This window comes from Tupaia chinensis, unplaced genomic scaffold, assembly GCF_000334495.1.
Source record: "Tupaia chinensis unplaced genomic scaffold, TupChi_1.0 Scaffold000340_1, whole genome shotgun sequence".
Taxonomy (NCBI): Eukaryota; Metazoa; Chordata; class Mammalia; order Scandentia; family Tupaiidae; genus Tupaia; species Tupaia belangeri.
This window is the reverse complement of record NW_006159834.1, coordinates 754,954-778,059: the sequence shown is the minus strand read 5'-3', so window position 1 is coordinate 778,059 and position 23,106 is coordinate 754,954. Positions and strand designations below refer to the sequence as shown.

General features: G+C 47.0%; 1 protein-coding gene across 1 annotated transcript in view; it reads left to right on the top strand.

The window, feature by feature from the left end:
- Positions 1–23,106, top strand: part of DAPP1 (dual adaptor of phosphotyrosine and 3-phosphoinositides 1) — a 54,415-nt gene that overhangs the window by 10,111 nt on the left and 21,198 nt on the right. The window contains exons 2-3 of the mRNA XM_006152160.3: positions 10,182–10,304; positions 14,237–14,370. Of these exons, the coding sequence (XP_006152222.1) occupies positions 10,182–10,304; positions 14,237–14,370 (257 nt within the window). The remainder of the gene's footprint in view (positions 1–10,181; positions 10,305–14,236; positions 14,371–23,106) is intronic.

Below are 23,106 nucleotides of genomic sequence, written 5' to 3'. Positions count from 1 at the left end.
GAGCTGTACCTTTCGAAAAATCACAGTACGTGGGAACTTCAGAAAGTTCACAGAGGGCCGGCCCGTGGCCTGGTGGTTAAAGGCGCTGGATCTTGTATGACTGACCGTGTGGTTTGAGATTCAGAACTGGCAGCTTGAAAAACACTCCAGACACGTGTACCAGCACACCCCAAATCCTGAAAGGAGGTGGAGGAGAAGGGCTGGCAGTGTGACCACCCCCACGTGGAGTGCTTTTTCCTCTCCCTCCCTCCCCAGTGAGCACACATGCCCTCTAGCAAATACGAGACAACAAAGTTCATGGCAAAATGAAATGCAAACAATTTTTAAATCCATGGACAGTTTTTTCTTAATATATATTTTCTATGCACTTCGACGACCTTTTGTATCGAGAATAAACCATGTGAACACATAAACGTAAATAAAATCCGTAACGAAGCAATCCCACAGACTTACAAGTGCTAAGGACAGGTTCACAGTGAAGACTGCTTAAAGCGGGTCGATGTCCAGAGTCCTCTCCTGTTCTGTTCCCACTGAGCCCAGAGCGAGAGTCAAGTGCGTGTCGGCCTAGCAGAAAGAAGATCCATGAACGATGTCACCCATGGCCTTGGAGAAGCGGAGTAGCATTTATGCTACACGTTGGCCACCTTTGGTCTGGAGAACTCAGAGACTGTGCCAGTGTCATTCAACAGTGAGAATAATTTTGAAAATGGGGACCAGCAGTTGGCGTAATGGCTATGTTGCTGGACTCCCATGTAGTCGACCGTGGTTCACGTCCTGGACCCAGTGGCTTTAAAATCAGGCCGGGCACGGGTGCATGCCATGCCCAAAATCCCAGGAGGAGAATGGAAAAGGGATTGAGGCATGGCTTACTCGTGCCCACCATCCCAAGACGAGAATGGAGGAGAAGGGATTGCGGTGTGGCCATCCCCCCGGGGGGTGATTTCTCACTTTCTGTCTCTCTGTCTCTCTCTGTCTGTCTGGCGAGCGCATGCACCCTATAGCAAAAACCTCTCCAAAAAAAGAAAAAAAAAGAATAATTTTGAAAACGAAGTCTCTTAGGAAGAGTGTTTTCCTTGGTTGTTCAACTCCAGGGTCTCTTAGCTGTTTCCACACAACCAGGAGTTTCTGTTCCTGCTCTGGGTCGAAATGTACGTCCTCTTTGTAACAGTGATGGGACAAGATCTAGGCTCTATTTTACTTCTCTGTGCTAGGAAGGGGGGAAATAGGCTATTCAATATATGAATAATAATAGACACGGGCTACGGACAACTGCTGTCATCACAGAATCGAAGCCGAAATAGACGTGCAGCCCCCGTTTTAGAATGCAAGCTTGCTTTCTGAGCCCACTGGTTTTCCACTGTCCACACGGTGCACGTGTCATCCCCAGCGTCGGGGCTTATCCTCCTGTTGGCACACCCTTTGCGTTCACTACCTAATGCTTTCCAGGTATCACTCTTCAGGCCTCAGCTCATGGTCGTCCCCCTCCACGAAGCTTTCCCTGATTGCTCAACTTCCACAAGTGCCTCCTCCTGTGTCGCTAAGAGGACAGCTTTTTGGTGACTTTTTTCCTGACTCTGTTAACCTGCAGATCCATCTCTTTTCCTCCTCATGAGAAATGAAAATCCACTTAGTATTTGCCTTCTCTCCAGATGTCCAACACTGTGGACGCAAATCGTGGAAGTTATTTCAGTGAATGGATGTGCTTTTAGGATCAAGCGTTCTGCATATCTGGGCTTCTCAGAAACTCTAGCTGCATAACAGTCGGTTAGGAACCAAAGGATGGGGCCCAGCACTGCGTGTGGGGCCTGAAAACGCACATTCCCAAGATGACACCAGCTGAAGCCCTGCTCTCTGTCAATGTGTTCAGTACCAAGGACTTAAACTGCTTTTCCAACACCGGGGGCAATACATTAGTGGTCTTACACTGAATGTAGTGAGTCACATCAATATCTTTTCAGAAGAAATATAGAGTGTTCAAGTAAGTAGCGTGTAGAAGGGTGTTGTTTGCTGCAACTTCTTGTTTAATGTGTGTTTGTGTCATTCGTGTGTGTGTGTATATGTATGTAAATGTATATAGATAGATAGATAGATAGATAGATAGATAGATAGATAGATATAGATATATTAGGGGCGTAATGGCAAATGTTTTTTATACTGTGTGTTGATTCAACACTTCGAAAGCCTCTCCTTCAAAGGACAAAGCAAATGAAATATGAAATTGGATCGGCAAGCTAAGACAGTGAAAACCCATGGGATAAAAAACAAACTACAAAGGTTTCAATATGCTGGAGCAATTTCCCAGAAGGTTCTAGCACAAAGGCCCTGGGATAAAAGGGGGGAGGCTGAGCGGAGGACCGGCTTTCTGGATGCAGCCTTCCTGCTTTCTCCGCGGTTACTTCCTGGCCCTTACTGACTGGCAGCTGTGGGCATTCTTCAGTGGGTGGATGCTTCCTAATTTGCTACAGTATCATGAAAGGGATTGCACCACTGTTTCCTTCAAGGCCAACTGCTCATTTTGATAATCTTATAAACCTAGTACAAATGCTTTTTTGAAGCTTGATAAATCTCGATTAGCCTTGAGACATAATTATAGCAATGTGCAGGCCTTGGGGGAGAAAGAGAACATGGTATTGCTTCTAATGTAGTGTTAGAAACAGTCTTTTTTTTTCTCTCTCTCTCTTTTTTAGGGAAAATGAGGGCAGAGATTTTTTTCTTTTTCTCTTTTTTCTTTTCTTTTTCTTTTTTTAGTTTCAGGAAAATGAACCTTGTTCCAAACTGCATAGAAGTATATTCCCAGTGCCTAGCACACTATCTAACATAGGCAGAATATATTTATACTTTAGCAAAGCTTGGCATTTGTTCTGTTCTGCAAAAGATAAAGAATTGTGTAGAAAGTATATTTTTAAAAGGTCATGTTCTAATATACCAGAACAAGAAGGTTTCTTCCTAGGCGTCATAGTAGTCCCCTACTATGAGAGGATGGGAGGATGAGAACATGGAGACTGCTCCTTGCAGTCTTCTCAGGGTTTGGTATCTGACAGTCACAGGAGCAGGCTGTGTAGCTGAGAGGGATTGGGGCAGGCCTGGCCCCACTCACCCGCACCCTCAGAGACCCTGCTGGGTATCTGGGGTTCAAGCTGCTCCTCACCTCCCTTCTCACTTGGCATTTCCCAGTAGTAAAAAGGTTTGTTATTGGGGCCAGCAGGTGGAGTGGTGGTAAGGTGCTGGACTCCATGGTCAACCACTGTTCGAGTCCTGGACCTGGCCACTAATCTCACCCTGTCCGTGTGTATGTGTCCAATATCATGGGAGGAGAATGGGGAAGGAATTGCAGCCTGGCCCTCCCCCCGGGGGGTGATTTTTCACTTTCCTTCTCACTGTCTACGTCTCTCCAGAGAGTGCACGTGCCCTATGGCAAAAACCTAAAAATAAAATAAAATAAAAACACTTTCTTGTTGTTGTACTGAATTCTAAAAGGGTTGTTCTGAAAGCGGGGAGGAAAATGACCTGAGAGCTGTCATTAACAGCAGGTTTCGTGTGAACCAGCCCGTGATGCAATTGCGGGGAAAGCGGCGCAATCTCTGGTCACCCAGTTGCTAGAACGAGGGGCTCCTGGGCTGTTTGTTTTGTACCTTAGGGCTTGCCTCTAAGATAGGCTTTATTATTTTTTAACAGAAAGGTATTCAGAAGAGATGAAAGAAGTCAAAGATGATGGGAAAAGAGGAGAGAGCTGCTCTAAATGCTTCCAGCTCTCTATGTAAATAGTATCTCTGCAACACCAGGAAGCAGCTTGCTCCTCTGCCGGAGGCTGCACCGCAGGAGGTGGCATTCTGACGCAGGGAGAGCCTGTCCAGCAGGGGGCGTAAGGGATGAACTGCGGTGTGAGTGCCGAGCTCCCTGTCCTTAGCAGTATGTAGGCAAGGCCTGGAGAAGGGCCTCGGTAGGTTCAAAAATTATTTAAACATGACAAAAAATGAGAGAAATATAAACTAAGCCGATGACTGATTTTCCTGTGCAATATGGGATTATCTATGACTTTTATTTACTAGCTTAAACAGTTCTTAAAGAATTGTTTTATTTAATTTTATCCATTATTATTATCTAATTTGACCAGAAAGAGACACAGCGAGAGAGAGAGAGAGAGAGAGACTGTAAGCCACCAGGTCTGGGACTCAAACCATGGTCGACCATGTGGGAGTCTAACACCTTAACCACCATGCCACCTGCTGGCCCCTAATTTGAACATTTTTAAATTTATATAGACTTTTGGAATCCCCAGAAGTGAGCCAGTGGGGACTCGGCTTCAGGTCCTCTTCCTGTGCAGACCCCAGAGATGTGGTAAATGAACATTGACCCGAGGTATGTTCCGATTAGTCTCTGTACACAATCATTTGACGTGCTCTGGAATCTCATAGCTCAGATTCGAAAGAAACCTCATGGAGACTTTGGGATTTCCCAACAACCTGACATTAGTAATATCACATCGTGAAGCTAAAAATAACTTTTCTACTTTCAAATTGTTTAGAAAGTCTTCTAGATGAAAGCTGAATTATGATTTCATATCCTCTATCGAAAATTATATTATAAAATTATTATGATATGCAAAGACAATAAAAACTATTTAGCAAAAATATAGAGAAAAACTGATGGGGGTGTGTTAAACAGTTAATTAGGGAAATAATACGTTTCTGTTTCGTGATGTTTGTTGTTAGGGTGAGCTTTGCATTGTGTTGGCATGGCCTTGGCCATGGTTGTGAAAGAATTCACAAACCCAGAGAGAAAGTGGATAGAAAATCATTTATTCACTTTTCAAAGGGAAGAAAGAGGTGAGATGTGAAGAGCTGTATCAGCCCCGAAGGGTAGGGGAGGAGCTTTTATTGGGACTTACAGAGAGGCGGCTACGGCCGGCAGGTAGCTGATCCTTGGACAGGATGCTGCTGCTCGCTGACAGTCTCTCGTCCTGCCTCACCACTGATCCATCCACTGTATATTTGGAGGTTTGTTGATGTCTCAACATCAGCAAGAGACAGCTCTGGGGACCAGCAGATGGTGTAGTGGTTATGTCACTGGGCTCCCACATGGTCAACCACAGTTCAAGTCCTGGACCTAGTAGCTTTAAAATCACTCCGGGTGCATGTGCGTGCATGCCCAAGATCCCAGGAGAATGGAGAAAAAGGGATTGCTGGGTGGCCAGTCCCCCCACCAAAGGGATGATTTCTCACTTTCCCTCTCTCTTTGATTGGGACTTACGGAGGGGCGGCTGCGGCCGGCAGGTAGCTGATCCTTGGACAGGATGCTGCTGCTCGCTGACAGTCTCTCGTCCTGCCTCACCACTGATCCATCCACTGTATATTTGGAGGTTTGTTGATGTCTCAACATCAGCAAGAGACAGCTCTGGGGACCAGCAGATGGTGTAGTGGTTATGTCACTGGGCTCCCACATGGTCAACCACAGTTCAAGTCCTGGACCTAGTAGCTTTAAAATCACTCCGGGTGCATGTGCGTGCATGCCCAAGATCCCAGGAGAATGGAGAAAAAGGGATTGCTGGGTGGCCAGTCCCCCCACCAAAGGGATGATTTCTCACTTTCCCTCTCATTGCCTCTGCATAGCCCACTCCCGCCACCCCTAAGTCAAAAACGAACAAACAAATGAACAAACAAGACAAAACAAAAACTCCAAAAAGAGAAAGAGAGAGAGAGATGGTTCTCAATCTCCATATCTATAGGTAGAAACTAGAAAAAAAGAATTCAGCATTCTGAGGTAGGGTCAAGGAGGGGGCACCTAGTCCAGGCAAGAAAAAGGAGGAGGAGGAGAAAAAGTTTGCAGCACCTGGGGGTTTTACTGAGCCCCCCACTAAGGCATCAGCTCGCACTGAGTCACACAGCCAGGGAGACGCAGAGGCACTGAGTTCACTGTTTCCCACGTCTTACGGAGCTCAGGCTTTCGCCCTCCTGTTGGTGATTCTTGACAGCTTTCAAAACGTGTGACTTGTAAGTTCTCATTCTAAATAACTATTCCTTCTGTGTGTGCATGATTTTATATATTTTTTAAAAGATATTGCCAAATTTTGTAGGCCTCAACCCCTTGAAATAGGACTCTTAGCCTCAATAACCAGAATTTTAAAATATGTTTTAAAAATACAGTTCTGGGACCAGCAGTTAGCATAATGGCTATGTCGCTGGACTCCCAGCTCGACTGTGGTTTGAGTCCTGGACCCAGTGGCTTAAACTCACACCGGGCGCATGTGCATGCGTGCCCAAGATCCCGAGAGGAGAATGGAGGAGAAAGGATTGCAGCGTGGCCATCCCCCCTGGGGGAGTGATTTCTCGCTTTCTGTCGCTATGTCTCTGTCTGTCTGGTGGGCACACATGCCCTATAGCAAAAATCTCTCCAAAAAAAGAAAAAAAATTACAGTTCTGATTATAGGAATCTGGGGGTCCTGAAATTATAATTCTATGCAACGAGCTGTTAGATGTACATACAGTTTTGAAAGAATTATTTATTTAATTATATTTATTATTATTGTTATTTTGAAATTTGGTATAGGTATTTTGGTATGTGCACTCACCAGAGAGACAGAGAGAAAGTGAGAAAGCAAGCTGCAGAGTCTGGGACTCAAACCATGGTCGGTCATGTGGGTGTCCAGTGCCTTTATCACCAGCCACCTACCAGCCCCTGGATGTGCATATGAAGTCATCAAAGGCTCTGTATTGGCAGCCAGAACTTCGGGTATCCAGAGCCACTTCCAGCCCAGCCTCCCACTCCTCCCTGTTTGTTTTTCACTGAGCCCTGCAGCCGCCCTTTGTCTCTCAGCCGGTATTATTCACGTGACTGCAGGGCGCTGCTCCTTACACTCCTGGTATTCTCCAGCTCAGGCCTTTGCTACTTTGCAAGTGTCACTCAAAATTCCAGCAGACTTTAAACAGAGAAAAAGTCCCTCTTTCTCCTCTCTGTCCTTCCCTCTCTCTCTCTGCCTCACTTTCTTTCTCTCTGTGTCTTCACCTAAGTGCCTAGGCCAGCCCAACACTCAATAAACAGAAGCCGAACAAATGAAGGAATTAGGCAATTTATACTATTAGTAAGGTTATCTCTGGAGGTTGGATTAGGGAAAAAATGAGCTGTTTTCTTTTTTCTGTCTCTCTGTCTTTCTGGCAAGTGCACGCGCCCTATAGCAAAAACTTCTTAAAAAAAAAAAAAAAAGATTTTTGCCATAGGGTGTATGTGCTTGCCAGAAAGAAATAGAGGCAAAGTGAGAAATCCTTCCCCAGGGGAGATGGCCATGCCACAGTCCCTTCTCCTCCAGTCTCCTCTTAGGATTTTGGGCATGCATGCACATGTGCCAAATGTGATTTTCAAACTGCTAGGTCTGGGACTTGAACTGCAGTCGGCCATGTGGGGTTCCAATGTCTTAACCAGTATACCACCTGCTGGCCACAACTAGTTCTAAGTAATAATGTATTTCAGATCTGTCAACTTTGATGTGTATGTGTGTGCAGACACCTTCAGTGCTTCTCAGTAGGGGTGCAATTGACATTAGGAGCAATCTGATGGGAAAAAAAGTCATATTGTTGTTTTAAGGTGCACTTCTCAGATTAGTAGTGAGACTATTTGAAACAGATATTTCCTCTTCTGTAAAAGACTTTCACTCTCTCTTCTTTAAATGCATGTATTTTCGTTTTTACTACACATGCTTTATAATCAGGAAAAAAGGAATACATATTTAGAAATAATGGAAGTTTCTGTCAAGCTCTACCTAGATGTGACTTGCTCAAGAAACCTGGTTGTGATCTTTCTCTCTGGAACGTCTCTTAGAGATGTATTCCGCCTTGGATACAGCTGCAGTGTGCTTGCCTAGGCCATGGTTCTCGGAGCCCAGACCACCTGACCCAGCCACATGTCTTACACAACGTTTTACACAGATTTGGAGCAATGAATGAAGGCAGAGAGGGTTCGTTATGGGAAAACCACCAACCTCACTCCATTTTAACTTTCAGTTCCTTATGAACATAGTCTTTTTATTTTTTTTTAAGAGATTTTTGCTGCAGGGCACATGCACTCACCAGAGAGACATAAAGTGAGAAAGCATCCCACATGCCACAGTCCCTTCCCTTCCAGTGTCCTCTCTGGATTTGGGGCACACATGCACACCCACGCAGTGTGAATTTCAAACCATGGGGTATGGTACTCAAACTGTGATTGGCCATGTGGGAGTCCAGCACGTAACCACTGTGCCATCAGATGGGCCCATGGTCATAGTCTTCAAGCATCATTTTCACAGAAGACCAGCAGACGGTGCGGAGGTTAAGGCGCTGGATCCCACATAGCTGACTCTGCAGTTCGAGTTCCAGAAGGGAGTGCAGCATAGCAATCCTCACTGGGGGGTGATTTCTCACTTTCTGTCTCAGTCTCAAGAAAACTCTCTCTGAAAAAACAAACAAACAAACAAAAAACAACAAAAACCAGACATCGTGGAAATCTATGTAGAAGCTTCCTTCCACAGATGTGCTTACTCAGGCTAAAATTCCGTGCCTGAGGACGTCACAGGGGAGGCCAGATGGTTCATGACAAGATCATCCCAAACCCCCAGAGGAGGGCTCTGCCCCAAAGCCCTTGTGTGTGCTTTTCACACACCTCCTCCCTGGCACCCTGGCACCACCTCAGCACTATTCACGAACTGCCGGCCTCCCCTCATGTCCGCTGCCCTGGACTGGGGGTGCTCTGCAGCCAGGAGCCGCAGCCAGGCCTAGCTCTGTCATCTGAACTAAAGAAATCAATAGAAAATCCTATTTAAGCAGCAAAAAAAAGGCTCTCAGCACCACCATGGCGCAGCTAACCCGTTTGCCAGGTCTGCTCTGCCCACCTCACACATGCCCGCGTGCAGCGCTCCCACTGACCTATGAGGATGACTGTTACCCATTGCTTTAGACACCACCATGAAACTGGGGCTCAGGTTGGCCAAGAACTTGCTCGGTCTTACCCCTGCTGAGATGTATAGCCGGGGTTGGAAAAGGCAAAGCCAGGATCCGAGTCACCGCCTTGGACTGCTTCTATGAGGTTGTTAAAGAGGGTGTAGGAATCTTGTCATTAGGCGCGGGGGACCAGGCTCAGAGCAGTGACTAAAATACTTTTGTTTCCATGGCGTTCGGAAGCAGAGGGCCATAGCAGAAGGCTTCTAGCTACGTAGCCTGTCTCTAAGGGGGAAACAGGAAAATGTTCCCATGGTCCTTCTCTGGTGTCCTCCGGAGAAGGAGCAGGGGGACCAAGGTCAAGGGTGAGGAAAAGGCTTAATTGTCACTTAGGTCTCCTTTGGGATTATTTGGATTAAAAAAAAAAAACCTGAATATATGTTACTTTTTCTAAAACACAACAAACACATGCAGGGAACAGTTCGAATCTCCTTAGGACATCCCAGCTGTTCAGATAAATGTCCGTGCTTAGGTCGGCCTCTGTCTCACTGTGACACATCTGAAGTCCATGCACCCAGCTCCTTTCACTCATGACAACGGCTCCCTGACAGCCCAGTGGTTTTCCACTGAAATGACACCACACTTGCAAAAGAGAGTGAGGGTGAGAGAGACCAAAAGAAAGAGAACGGATCCAAGCCTACTCTAGCGGTTATGTTGTCTTGGGCATTTAAAAAATGTCTGTTTACAAAGCAAAGCTCTTCTAGGGCCACCCTGCCAGAGCGTCTCAAACTGGGTGGTTTCAACGGCAGAATGCTGTCATCCCACAGTCCTGGAGCCAGAAAGTATGACACCATGGTGTCATCAGGATCGGTCCCTTCTGCAGGCTGATGGGGGTGGGGGTGGGGCTGTTCCACCCTCTCTGTGCAGCTTGCAGGTGACATCTTGCTGAACAGGGGCATCCTCCCTGTACATGTCCCGGGAATCTGTCCCCTGATTCCCCCTCTCACAAGAGGTTGCTGTCATCCTGGGTAAGACCCACACAATGACCTCAGCCTAACTCGGCAAAGACCTTACCTTCGGATGGGGTGGCTCTCTGAGGTACCCGGGGCCAGGACACAGCTCACCTGTAAATGCTACTGTCCCCCAGCTCTCTGCCGACCCCTTCCCCTTCCCCTTCCCACTTCTCCTGCTGGGTGGTCTCTGAGCTCCTTGTGGTGGGGACTGGGAACCCCAGTGCAGGTGGCACCCCGAGTGACCGAGTCCTCTGCCTTCCAGGTGGTACCACGGCTGTCTCACACGCCACGCGGCCGAGGCCCTTCTCCTCTCCAACGGACGCGACGGCAGCTACCTGCTGAGGGACAGCCACGAGCGGCGAGGCCTGTACTCCCTGTCGGTCAGGTAGGCGTCCTTGCCCACTTCCCACTGTGCGGACCCGAGAGGGGACCTCAGCTCTGATGGCCGGGCTGGAGGAAACATTCCCGCCCACGTTGGCGGAGAAACAGGCCGAGCAGGGGAGCTGCTGGGTATTTAATCAGGCTGTCACTCCCGCTGCAGGACCCGAAACCCAGCGTGGTAGGTGCAGCTGGCACCCGGTAAATCCACCACAGGCAGAAACAGCACCCCAATCCAAACCCCCAAATCCACCCACGGGCCCTTTCCACTGCCTGCTGCTTCCCCTGGAGCCTGGCAATGATTCGCAAACCGAAGCAGGCCATGGGCGCCTCGGGCGGTTTTCGGTGCATGCGCTGACATGCTTTCTGGAGGCTCCATTTCCCCACGAGGGGAGAACCTTCACCTGATGCCCTCTGGGGACGAGCGCAGTGACTGTCCTGGCCACCCAGGGCGTGGCTCTCCTCCTCACCCGCTTCCCCAGGCACTAGGGTGCCAACCCACCTTGCTGGGCCGTGAGGGAGGCAGCTGGGCCTCTGCACTGACACTCTGGCTTCCCCCATAGCTCTTCGTCAACTGAGGGCGGTGTGAGTCTCCCTGGGGCGCCCTACTCACCTCCAACTGTTAGGATCGACCTCTATATATCTTCAGAGTGTGGCCCTCAGCTTTCTGGCATCGGAAAGTTCTCCATTTCTTCTCTGCTCTGCGGGGTCCAGCCTCTTGCCACTAACTCAGTAGCTGCCTCCACACAAGCTTCTCCTGTCCAAACTCCCTTTTTCTGTGCAGCTCAGCAACCATTTTTGCTTGTTTATTTATTTTAGGAGAATGATTTAATTTTATCATTATTATTATTATTTTAGTTTGCTACAGTGCTCGTGAGCTCACCAAAGAGAGACAGAGGGAGAAAGAGAGAAAGTGAGAAAACAAGCCATCAAATCCAGGACTTGAACCGTGGTCGGCCCTGTGGGAGTCCAGTGCCTTAACCACGACACCACCTGCTGCCCCCTATTTTTTATTTGTAATCTCCTCTCTCTCCGAAAGGGAGACAAAACTGGCTAAGTAAATATTTTGCTAAATAATTGATGACAGACTCCTATGAGCTCAAAAACCAAGAATTAATAAACTTACTTATTTTCTCTTACGGGCTCTGGACCTCCTATATTCATATTCAATGATACACAATAAATTACAAAAAAAAAAAAAGACATAGTTGCTTAAAACAATGTAAATCGGTCACCTCAGCTTCTATGTCACAAATTCAGGTGCACCATGGCTCACGTCTCTATCTGGTGTCCTGCCAGACTGAAAGGAAGATTTTGGCCAAGGTCGTAGCATTTATCTGGGGTTCAGTGACCCCTTCCTTCACTTCCTCCTTTCCTTTTCATTCTTTTCTATTCATTTCCTTGCTGCTGCAGAACCGAGGTCCTCATTTTTCATTTTAGCTCAGCCGGGGACTGGGCTCAACCCTTAGAGGCCACCTGCAGTTCATGGCCATGGGGCCCCCACACGATTCATAGCATGGGTGCTTGCTTTCTGCCTGGCCAGCCAGGGCACCTCACCAATACCCTCTTCTCTTCCTCCTCCTCTTCCTCTTTTCCTTCTTCTTCTCCTTCATCTTCTTTTAGAGTTATTTTTGCTATAGGAGGTGTGTGCTCACCAGAGAGAGAGAGACAGAGAGAGACAGAAAGCAAGGAATCACCCACAGGGGGGATGGCCAAGCCACAATCCCTCCTCCTCCATTCCCCTCTCTGGGTTTTAGGCAGCCATGCACACATGCCTGGTGTGTTTTGAGCTGCTGGATCTGGCGCTTGAATCATGGTCAACCATGTGGGAATCCAGTGATGTAACCATGACGCCATCTGCTGGTCCCAGTCTCTTCTTTGAGTAGCCAGAGAACACTGTTTTAGAGGGCTCATGGGATTAGATCAGGCCCACCCAGAGGTCTTCATGAACTGCAGACTCCCTTCACAGCAGCATCTGGATTAGGAAAAATTGGGAAAGGGTGTAGGATTTGGGGGTCATCTTAGAATGCTGACAGTCTTTTCCTGGAGCAGTGAACACCTACAGGCCTACTTGAGGGGGAGTGGTGAACGGGTAGGGGTGATAAAGTACCTGTACTCATTAGCATTTTCCATGTCATGCGGCCAAATTTTGTGTGTAAGTTTTCTAACCAACAAGGGTAAAAAAAATGAATAACCCCAGATGGCATTTTGTTTGGGTGGCAGCAAGAACTGTGTTTTCTTTGATCAACTGTAAATATTGAAAGTTCATCAAATCATTAAGCTGCAGGTGCGTTATTGCATGGATTTTTGAAAGATCTCCAATGAATGGGAAGTGATTGAATCAGAGAATGTTAATTAACTCATCATCTCTTTATGTCTCATCTGAACAATTAGATCACAAGCTCCCAGTGAGCAGATGGCCTCTATAGCTCATCTACATGTAACAATTAAAATGGAAAGCACTGATTTCCATTCCAAACGCTTGGAGAATGCTTAAGAAAAACAAAACCAAAACCACCAGCAGACAGTGGCAGGACCACAGACCTGTGCAAGAGAATACTGTGTTTACGCAGTTGTTTATTCATTCTCTTAATAATAACTATGCAAAAGCATTTATTCTGCACCAATCAAGACGAGTCAAAGGCCTCGTTTCCAGGAAGTGTAGCTTCACGGGGCAAGGCTGTACACAAATAACTTCCTACAAATAGCGTGTGGTGAGTGACGTAAAAGCAGGCGAGCTAAGTGTTTAGGTGGTTAAGGAGAGAAAAAGCAAGAAACTCAAGCTGAGCTGGTCAGTAATATGTGGCAGAGGAGGTGCTATCTGAACTGAAGCTTGAGGGTAGCTGGGATTTCTGCCAGTGGAGGTGATGGGTTGATGTTGAGGTGACAGCGGTAGGAGCGGTGGGGCAGAGGCAGAAACCCTTGGAGAAGAGTTATTCCTGGTGTGATCCTCACCAGCAGCATCGCCTGAGAATGGGTTAGGAATGCCAGTTCTCAGGCCCCTCCTTGGACCTACTGGAAAGAACCCTGGGGGTGGGGCCTAGCGATCCAAGTTGTAACAGCCCTCCTGGTAACTCTGATACACAGAAGCTGGAACTCTGCTGGGCTGCGGAGGGAAGAATAGAAGGAAATGAGGCTGGAAAGGTAGGATGGGGTTAAATTAAGTGGAAATAGAGCCCAGCAGGTGGCGTAGTGGTGAAGCTGCTGGACTCCCACATCGTCAACTGAGGTTCGAATCCTAGACCCTGTGACTTGAAACTCACACTGGGCATGTGTGCGTGTGTGCCCAAAATCCTGAGAAGAGAATGGAGGAGAAGGGATTGCAGTGTGGCCATGCCCCCTGGGGGGTGATTTCTCACTTTCTGTCTCTCTGTCTCTCCAGAGAGTACACACATTCTATAGCAAAAATCTCTCTTTCAAAAAAAAAACTAAGTGGAGATATATATAAATATATATATTTAAATCTGATATCCTGCTGCGTTTCGAAAATGAAGTGGGAAATGGCAATGTAGGAAATTTAATATTTATTCAGCAGGCAGTGGAACAGCCGTGGGAAAAGGCTGTACCCAGGTGACTGACAGACACCGAATTCTGACTGACCCTGAAACAATGGCAGACAGACGTTCAGTCAAGCTGTCGCATGCTATTTCTATCACCTCTATTCCTGCCTTCCTTAAACTCATGCCCCCTTAAGAGGGTTAAGAAGAACTTTTATCACAAGCTGAACAGTGGGTAGGGAGAGTGGTCCCTTATGTCTCGGAGCGTGAAAGAGCATGCTCAGCTGAAAGAAAGCAGTGGGGTCTAAAACTGTCAATGACTTCAGTGATCGGATAATTCTCTCTTAGGGCTAATGTTGATGCTAAAAGCTACGTTTGTATTTCCCTTCCAAAGAGAGACGCATTTGTTAAGTAATAGCAAACACTTCTTTTTCCCTTTCAGAGCCAAAGATTCTGTTAAACACTTCCATGTTGAATATACTGGATATTCATTTAAATTTGGCTTTAATGAATTTTCATCTCTGAAGGATTTCATCAAGCACTTTGCAAATCAGCCTTTAATTGGAAGCGAGACAGGTAAGCTATAAACAGATATTTGACCCATGAAAAACTTTTAAGAATGATGGAGGAATAAGGTAAATTTTAAATAAATACTTTGATGGTTATCACTTCTACTGAATTTTGTACACATAATATACTATTTGACATGTTGAATCATTTTTTCTATTGCTATGCCATATGTCATATTAATAAATGGTGTACATATGGGTATATTTACAAGGGGGATCATCAAAAAATTCATGAAAAATGTGTAATATGAAAAAACTATGTGGATTTCCAAACTTTTTTGCACCAAAAGAAATTCATATTTTTATTTCATTTTCTTCATGAGTTTTTTTTTAAGTCCCCTCATATATGCATACATTTATTTAATTTTAATTATTATTATTACTTTTTAATTTGCTCTAGGGCATGTGCACTCACTAGTGAGGGAGAGAGAGAGAGAGAGAGAGAAAGAAAAAGTGAGAAAGCAAACTGCCAGGTCCAGAACTTGAACTGTGGTCGACCATGTGGGAGTCCAGTGCCTTAACCACCATGCCACCTGCTGGTCCCTAAACATTATCTTTAGGAGAAAACATCGTACTTGTACAAAGTAAATGTTTTTTCAGAATATGCTATTTGACAGACTGATTATGGGTTGACTGAAAACACACACAACTTCTTTAAAACGGCCTGCCCCGGGGGCCAGCCTGTGGAGTGGTGGTTTAGGCAGCTGGATCCCACACGGCCAACTCTGCAGTTCACATCTCAGACCTGGCACAGGTATATGTGTGCCCAAAATCCGAACAAGAAGTGAGGAAGGGACTGTGAAGGGAGATGGAGGAGAGGGGACGGAGTTGTGGCCATTCCCCATGGGGAGGCTTTCTTGCTCCCCCTCGCCCTCACTGTGTCCCTGTCCAGTGAGCACGCATGTCCTCTGGCAAATTAAACAAACAAACAAACAACAACAACAACAACCCTGAGCATTTGAAACATTAATTCACATCCTAACTTCTACAGAAATCACTGGATATTGAAAATATTGACTAGAAAGTGCTGCTGTCCTAAGTTATAAAATTCTGTTTGTATTGTCTTGGATTCATCTATCCATGACTGGAAAAGTCTGAAATTTCCTGTTTGAGAGATTAGAGAGTCCCGCCAGAAAATTCATGGGAAAAGAAAAAAACAAATACCTGGAAAGAAAACAATACAATAAGCACACTATCCCAATAATTGAATTATTCTTCTTATTCATCTGTTATATTATGTAAAGTAAGCAAAATATTACACCTACATTTGTGCTATAGAGTTACAACTTCATTTGTCCTCCATATTAATAAATCTCAGTTAATCATGGTATACCCTAAGAACCTGTGACACGAGACGAACTTAAGACTTCAAAGCACAGCCAGTTTCCATGAGTTTGCACCCATTGGCTTTCTTGGTAAACTTACCAGTGGGCTTTCTGTTCATTTCATTGTGGTGGGAGGGGATCTCATCCCTGCGTTCTGTCTTTTCTGCTTTTATATGACACCAACGGACCCTGATATGATTCATACACAGTGTCTAGGTGAAAGGCCAATGGAAACCACAAAATAATCCCTTGATTTATACGGACCGTACCAGGTCTATAATAGAATATTCCAGACTACAAAATTCTCTGTCCCTGCCACCACCGCCGCCCATGGAAATTCTCCCAATCAGCTCTGAAAAGTACTTCCCCATTTTACCTGTCCATGTTCTCATAAATAAGTGGCAAGCAGGGAAGTTTTTCTCTCCATTGTAGTTGCAGGATTTTTGAGTTGCACTTTTTGGTAGAATGTAGTTAGTGAATAGAAACAGTTGCTCTTCGTTATAATTATTTTCAGCCCTGATGGAGCCAGCGCTTAGCCAGTCTTGTTAAGACTTAGCCATTGTGACTCCATCTTGAGCAAAGCTAACTGGGTCTCTGTCTTGGACCTTATCCCTTAATTATGTGTCCCAAGCCTGTCCCCAACCTCACTACCTTGGACTTGGCAAGCGCTTTGGCTCTCAAATCCCATCCCTTCAGACTTATTTCCTACTTGTGTCCAGCCTTGAACTTGATTTGGTTGAATTCCTGGTCTCCAGCGGTGGAGAAGAGACTCTGAAGCCAGGGCTCTGTTCTGTTCGTCTCTGTTTTTGACCTTCTCTGTATCTGCCAGGTCAGTGAGGATAGAATGGCTGTGGGCAGCTCTCTGCGGCCATCAAGGCCACCCTAGTTGTTATCTTTCTGCTTCTCTGGTTTCTCCTAATTCAGCTCCCTTCTTTTAAACTCTCCTCCTGGGCTTTTTTTTCAAACCTTTTGATCATTCTCTGTCCTCCTCCTGGACGTTCTCCAAGTTAGGGAAAAGGCACATAGGCTGCCTTCTGGCGGGTTTCAAAGCAGTTGGGATCAAAGGGAACCAGCATTCTCTGGCTGATCCAATCTCCGGGAGGGAGGGTCGCCTAAGACGGCTCCAAAGCACAGGTGCCTTGACATTGCCTTTGGGATGCTGTGAAGCTTCCCTGAACATACATCGTTCTAAGGAAGGCTTATGATTAATGCGTTAGACGTTGTAAAGATTTATGGTCCAGACTTCCTTGTAATTTCTCCAAACGTAAAGCTTGCTTTGCTTAAGGCAAAAACCTCTACCAAAAAAAAAAAAATGTTGACCTTAAAGGAATACTATTTCAAGATAATTTCTTTCCTCTTGTATTTCTTTTCTTGTCCTTTTTTTTTTTTTTCTTTTTGAAAGGGAGATTTTTACTACAGGGTGTACATGCTCACCGGAGAGACAGAAAGCCAGAAATCACCCCCAGGGGGGTGGCCACACCTGCAATCTCCTCTCCTCCAGTCTCCTCTCTTGATTTTGGGCATGCATGCACATGCACACAGCATGAGTTTCAAGCTGCCGGGTCTGGGACTTGAACCACGGTTGACCACATGGGAGTCCAGTGCCTCAACCACTACACCATCTTCTGACCGCTCCTGTTATATTTCTATACACTACTCTGAAAGTTTCTTTCTTTCTTCCATGAGCAAGAGAAACAGAAAGAGACAGAGACAGAGAACTAGCACCTCTAACGGTCCAAGCAATTCATCCCATAGTCCAGCCCCACACAAGAAAGATCCTGGGGTCTACCTGGGCCGGGGGGTGGATCATGACATGAAGACCTCATTGGGGGTGCCTGTCTCTCTGTTTGTGTCTCTCTACTGTTTCTCTAGTGGAAGAAATAAATAAACAAACTATTTAAAAAAGAAAAAGCGGAGTCAGCAGGTGGCATAGTGGTTAAGGTGCTGGACTCCCACGTGGTCAATTACAGTTTGAGTCCCAGACCCAACTGCTTGAAACTCACACCGTGTGTGTGTGTGTGTGTGTGTGTGCGTGTGTGTGTGTGCCTAAAATTCTGAGAGGAAAATGGAGAAGAAGGCATTGCAGCATGGCCATCCCCCGGGGTGTGTGTGGGGGGTTATTTCTCACTTTCTGTCTCTGTCTCTCCAGTGAGCTCACATGCCCTATAGCAAATATCTCTCTCAAAAAAGAAAAAAGAAGTTCTGAACCAGAGTTTCCCTTCAGGGGCTCTCTGTGGCCTATGCTGCACTTGATTTTAGGTAGCAAACCAATAAGGCTTGAGCCTTGTCTGCGTCCCCGCTGGAATACAAGGTAGAGTCTTTCAGCGTGCTCTCGGATTATTGCACGTGGAATGAGAGCTGGAACTCCCGCTCACAGCTGTCAGCCACCCTTCAGCCACACATACTGGAATGTCTGCCCTGACCCAGCTCTAATGATCTAAAAAATGCACCTTCACCAGATGTTTCTGAAACCAGGTTTCGCGTCAGAGGCAGGAAACAGCAGTCACCTTCATGGAGTTCAGAAACTGAAGTGAAACTTGTGGCCCCATTTCCAAGGCCTGTGGTGGCTGATCTCCTTCCTCCTCCACCACCCCCTGCCTCCTGCAGCCTTTTATCTGGACCTTCCAGCCAGGCTCTGGAGTTACTGGGTCTGAATATCACTCCGCCAGAGTTCCTCCCTGCAGAGCTGAGGCACTGTCTTGGGCCTTGGGTGGAAATTCTGAGTCTGTGGTAGCTACATCAGATCAGTTTCTTCTGATAGCAAATAAAAGAAGCCAACTCTGGCTAGCTGAATTTCTTTTTATTATTGTGTTTTAGTTGCCAGAGTGTGTGTGTACTCCCCAGAGACAGAGAGAGAGAGAGACAGAGCGCCGCCGCACAGTGCAGTCCCTCCCCCTCTGTGTCTCACCCCATCAGGATCTGGACTGTGCTCACACACCTGCCTGGATTTTTTCTCAAGCCTCAAGGATAGAGACAGGAACCACAAGGTCAGCCATGTGGGATCCAGCTCCTTTCACCCTTAGGCTGCAGGGCCAGCCCTGGCTAGCTGGACAAAAAAATGTGGGGAAAGTGGGGTACAGAGAAAAGAGTAGCATTTTCAAAAATGATTTATTTAATGTTATTTTTTCTTATTCTCTGGTTTGCTATAGGGCACATACACTCATGAGAGAGACACGAGAGAGACAAGCAGGAGAGACAAAATGAGAAAGCAAGCCTCCAGGGCCGGGACTCAAACCACAGTCGACCACGTGGGAGTCCAGCACCCCAACCGCCATGCCCATTGGCAGGCCCCAAGAGTAGTATTTTTTGAAGAATATGAATTACCCTCCCAGAATGGAAGGGGAAGCTGAACAGCCGAGAGATGGAGGATTGAGCTCAGTAATCACAGTGGCTCTGTGGCTTTCTGGGACCCGGGGTGCCTGTTTCCACTGAGCGGGGTCATCTCACACGTGCACCTCCACCCAGCGTTTCCAAAACGAGGTTTCACATCAGAGGCAGGAATCAATCGCCCCTTTTGTGTGGCTCAGAAACCCAAGTTGGTGGGTCTTCTCCCCGAAAAAGTAATTAAGTGGATCCTCAGGAAGTGAATCCAACTAGGGCAGCCCAGGTGAGGTGTTTGTGAGGGGGCCAGGGCCTGGGGGTACCACAGGACGGGGGGGAACAAGCTCTGAGCGCTGGTGTGGGACAGGGCGCATTGTCCTAAGCCGAGCAGCCAGCCTAAGAGTCCATAAGCAGCTGGCCCTCCATTTCCGCGGGTTCTTCTTTCACAGATTCAACTGACTGTTGATCAAAACTATTTGAGCAAAAAACAATAAGCATAATACAAATTTAAAAAATAATATAAGCACCATTTGCATCGCATTTACATTGCTGTAGGTATTACGAGTGATCTAGAGAGGGCTGAACGTACAGGGGAGGCCGAGGTTCTGAGCCAGCATCAAGCCATTGTGTATAAGGGACTGGAGGGTCTGAGGACCTTGGTGGCTGCCAGGCTCCTGGACCCGATCTCCCTCAGATGCTAAGGGACAACTGTATTGTCTCTTCCTAGGGCAAGAATGGTCAGCAAAAGACCTCAAATACCTAAAAGGTATTTTAGGGTGCTGAATTGTTATCAGTGGAAGTTACCATTTTATGAGCAGTCTGTCATTTTCCTTACCCCATAATTCAGTCTGTCCTCACTTGTCATCTGACCAGTTAAAATCACTTTGTAGTCAGTGCTTTTCTCCTGGTGGACTCAGTTCAGCTTCTGTTGAGTCAAACTTTAGAAGAGGTTTTTTTGGGTACCCTCCCCCCGTGGAGATTTGAAGGGCAATCTTTTTCTTTTCTTTTTTTTTTTTTTTTTTTTGTTTTTTTTTTTTTTTTTTTTTTTTGAGATTGCTGTAGGGCATGTTCACTCACTGGAGGGACAGAGAGACAGAAAGCAAGAAATCATCACCCCCCAGGGAAATGGCCCTTCTCTTCCATTCTCCTCTTGGGATTTTGGGCATGCACACACCCAAGCCTGGTATGAATTTTAAGCCTCCAGGTCTGGGCCTTGAACTGCGGCGGACTTCATGGGAGTCCAGTGCCATAACCATTATGCCATCTGCTGATCCCTTAAGGAGCCATTCGAAGTTATTGTCCTGGCCCCAGGATAGTCATCCCAGGCTCTTCCCTTAATGCCGCACCAGGCAGTGGGGTAGAAGATGAATTCGACGCCATGCCTGGGAATAGCCAGCTTGGAAAAGCCCATGGCTTTCTGATACCAAGTGGGCTCGGCACTGCTGGCTCGGGAGGCAGCCCCGACCCAGAGACCCTCACCCCGCAGCTCAACTGCCCCTGCAGCTCGGCCTGTCTCCCAGGGCTGGTTCTGAGAGAGCAGGATAACGGTCCCCCAAAGATGTTCCCATCCCTCCCTCCCCAGAACCGTGACTACGTTGGGTAACACCATAAGGAGTTAGGTCTGCAGATAGAGTGAGCCTACTCGTCAGATAACTTGGGGGTGGGGACTGGTCCTTGGTTGTCCGGGGCAACCACTGTCATCACAAGGGTCTGTGAAAGTGAAGGCAGGAGCCGAACAAGGGGGAGCCAGAGAGAGGAGAGGGACTCGGTGCTGTTGCTGGCTTTGAGGGTGAAGAAGGCCCAGGGGATGAGAAACAAGGGCAGCCGCTGGACGCACAGAACTGCAAGGGAAAGGATTCTCCCTGCTGGAGCCTCCTGAAGGAGAGCAGCCTCAGCAACAACCTGCCTTGAGACTAGTGACAGTGAGGCTCGTGTCAGACTTCTGGCCTCCAGAAGTATGAAACAAGACACGTGAGCAGTTCTAGGCCACTCCATGTGCCAGGTGACCACAACAGCAATAGGAACTAAGAGGCTGTGGGCTGTGCCTGGCTCGTCAACACGCGTATCTTCCCAGGGTGTCATTAAGAGCATCGTTTTCATATTAAGTATGGAATGAGATGAAAATGTAGCATTCACTTGCATGATAAGGCAGGAGACTTCAAACTGTATCTAATTTGTGAGTTGTTTCCCACCACAGGCTCTAGTTCCTTCCTCCCCCACTGTCAGACAATCTATTGCCAATTTTATTCCTTGCAAAATGTTGCATCTAGGTCTTTCTTAACTAAACATTTTAAAATCCGTGTTTCCACAGATGCAATGATTGAAATTTCACTTAAGGATTTGAAATGCTCTGCATCAAAGAATAATCATAGCTAGCATTTTTATCACCGTTTTTGGTGCTTAAACAGCCTCATGTAGAAAGAATAATGATTCTCACTGGTCAGAGGAGGAAGAAGCTTAGACAGGCTGTCTGAGGTGGCCAGGTACAAGGAGGGGTGGCCATCAAGCCCTGCTCGCTCCCTGGGTGCCCGGTGCTCTGGGCTGGGCAGCTCAGGCCACTTAGGAGCAAGCCCTAAATCCCCCCGGACCTGCCGTGTCACCACACCGTGCACAGCCCCCGAGCTGCTCAACGGTCGCTTCTGCTGTAGGTGTTTCGTTCTGACTGGGACCTGCAACCAGCCTCTCCCTGTGTGGCTGATCTGTTCTCACAAAACGATCACATTGACAGAAGGGAGCACCGACACTGTGAGAGAGGGCCGGGCTTCTGACACCAGCGGGAGTCATTTCTCACGGCGCCTCCAGAGCTGAATGCGAACAGGATGCAGAAGGAGAGGGGGCCCCATTCTCATTCTTTCTGGGGCCAAGACTGGGGCCTGCTTTGGCCTCATCTCAGCAGGCCTCCTTTAAATGTTATAGCTGCATGTTACTGGGGCCCGGGTTACCTGCAGTCAGACATCAGACAGACTCCAGCACTCAAGCATCGTAGGACGATTTTGTCTCGTGTAGATTTATCATCACTGTTGGACTTTTTAATTTTTTTTAGATTTTTGTACACTTGCCAGAGAGGGAAAGTAGGCAATCACCCCAGCAGGGATGGCCATGCCAAACCCCTTCTCCTCCATTCTCCTCTCGGGATTTTGGGCATGTACATGCGAGTACCTGCCATGTTTTTCAAGCCTCCCAGTCTGGGACCCGAACTGCACAGGCACCACACCACTCGAATTAGGTTTTCCTTAACTGCAGAGGAGCTGTTTTTTCTTTTCTCATTGTCCCTCTCTTACTCCAGCGTCTATTCTTCCTGTGATCTTTCAATTATCCTTTCACATAAGCTTCTTTGACTACCCATGTGAGCCATCACCCTGTCATAACCCTGTCGGTCCCGCTCTCCTCCCCTTTACCCCATTCTGTTTATTTGTCCCCAACACCTCTCACACTGGAAATACTGTAGCTGCTTTTCGTTTCATTCTGGCCTCCCCATCTAAGACGCAGGCTCTGAAAGAGAAGGTACTGGATATTCGTTTGCCGTGGGATTCCTTGTGCCCAGAGCACAGAGCAAAGCTCAGTACATAGTTGTGAATGAATTGCTAGATTCTTTCCATCCCTGTCATTTCTTTTTCTTTTCTTTTCTTTTTTTTTTTTTGGAGAGGTTTCCACTATAGGGCACGTGCAGTCACCAGAAAGACAGAGAGAGACAGAGAAACAGAAAGCAAGAAATCACCCTGCAGGGGGGATGGCCATGCCACAATCCCTTCTCCTCCATTCTCCTCTCGGGATCTTGGGCACGCACACACATGTGCCCAGTGTGAGTTTAAGCCGCTGGGTCCGGGACTCAAACCATAGTCAACTACATGGGAATCCAGCGACATAGACATTATGCTAACTGCTGGTCCCCCATCCCTGTCATTTCTAGTGTTGTCCTGGGCCTGTCATATGAAAAACTCTAGTGAGATAAGAAGCATAGTGGTTAAGGCACTGAATTACCATGTGGCCAACCTAGGTTTGGATCCCAGACCCAGTGGCTTGAAACTCACACTGGGCACATGTGCGTGTATGCCCAAAATCCCAAGAGGAGAACAGTGAAGAGATTGCAGCATGGG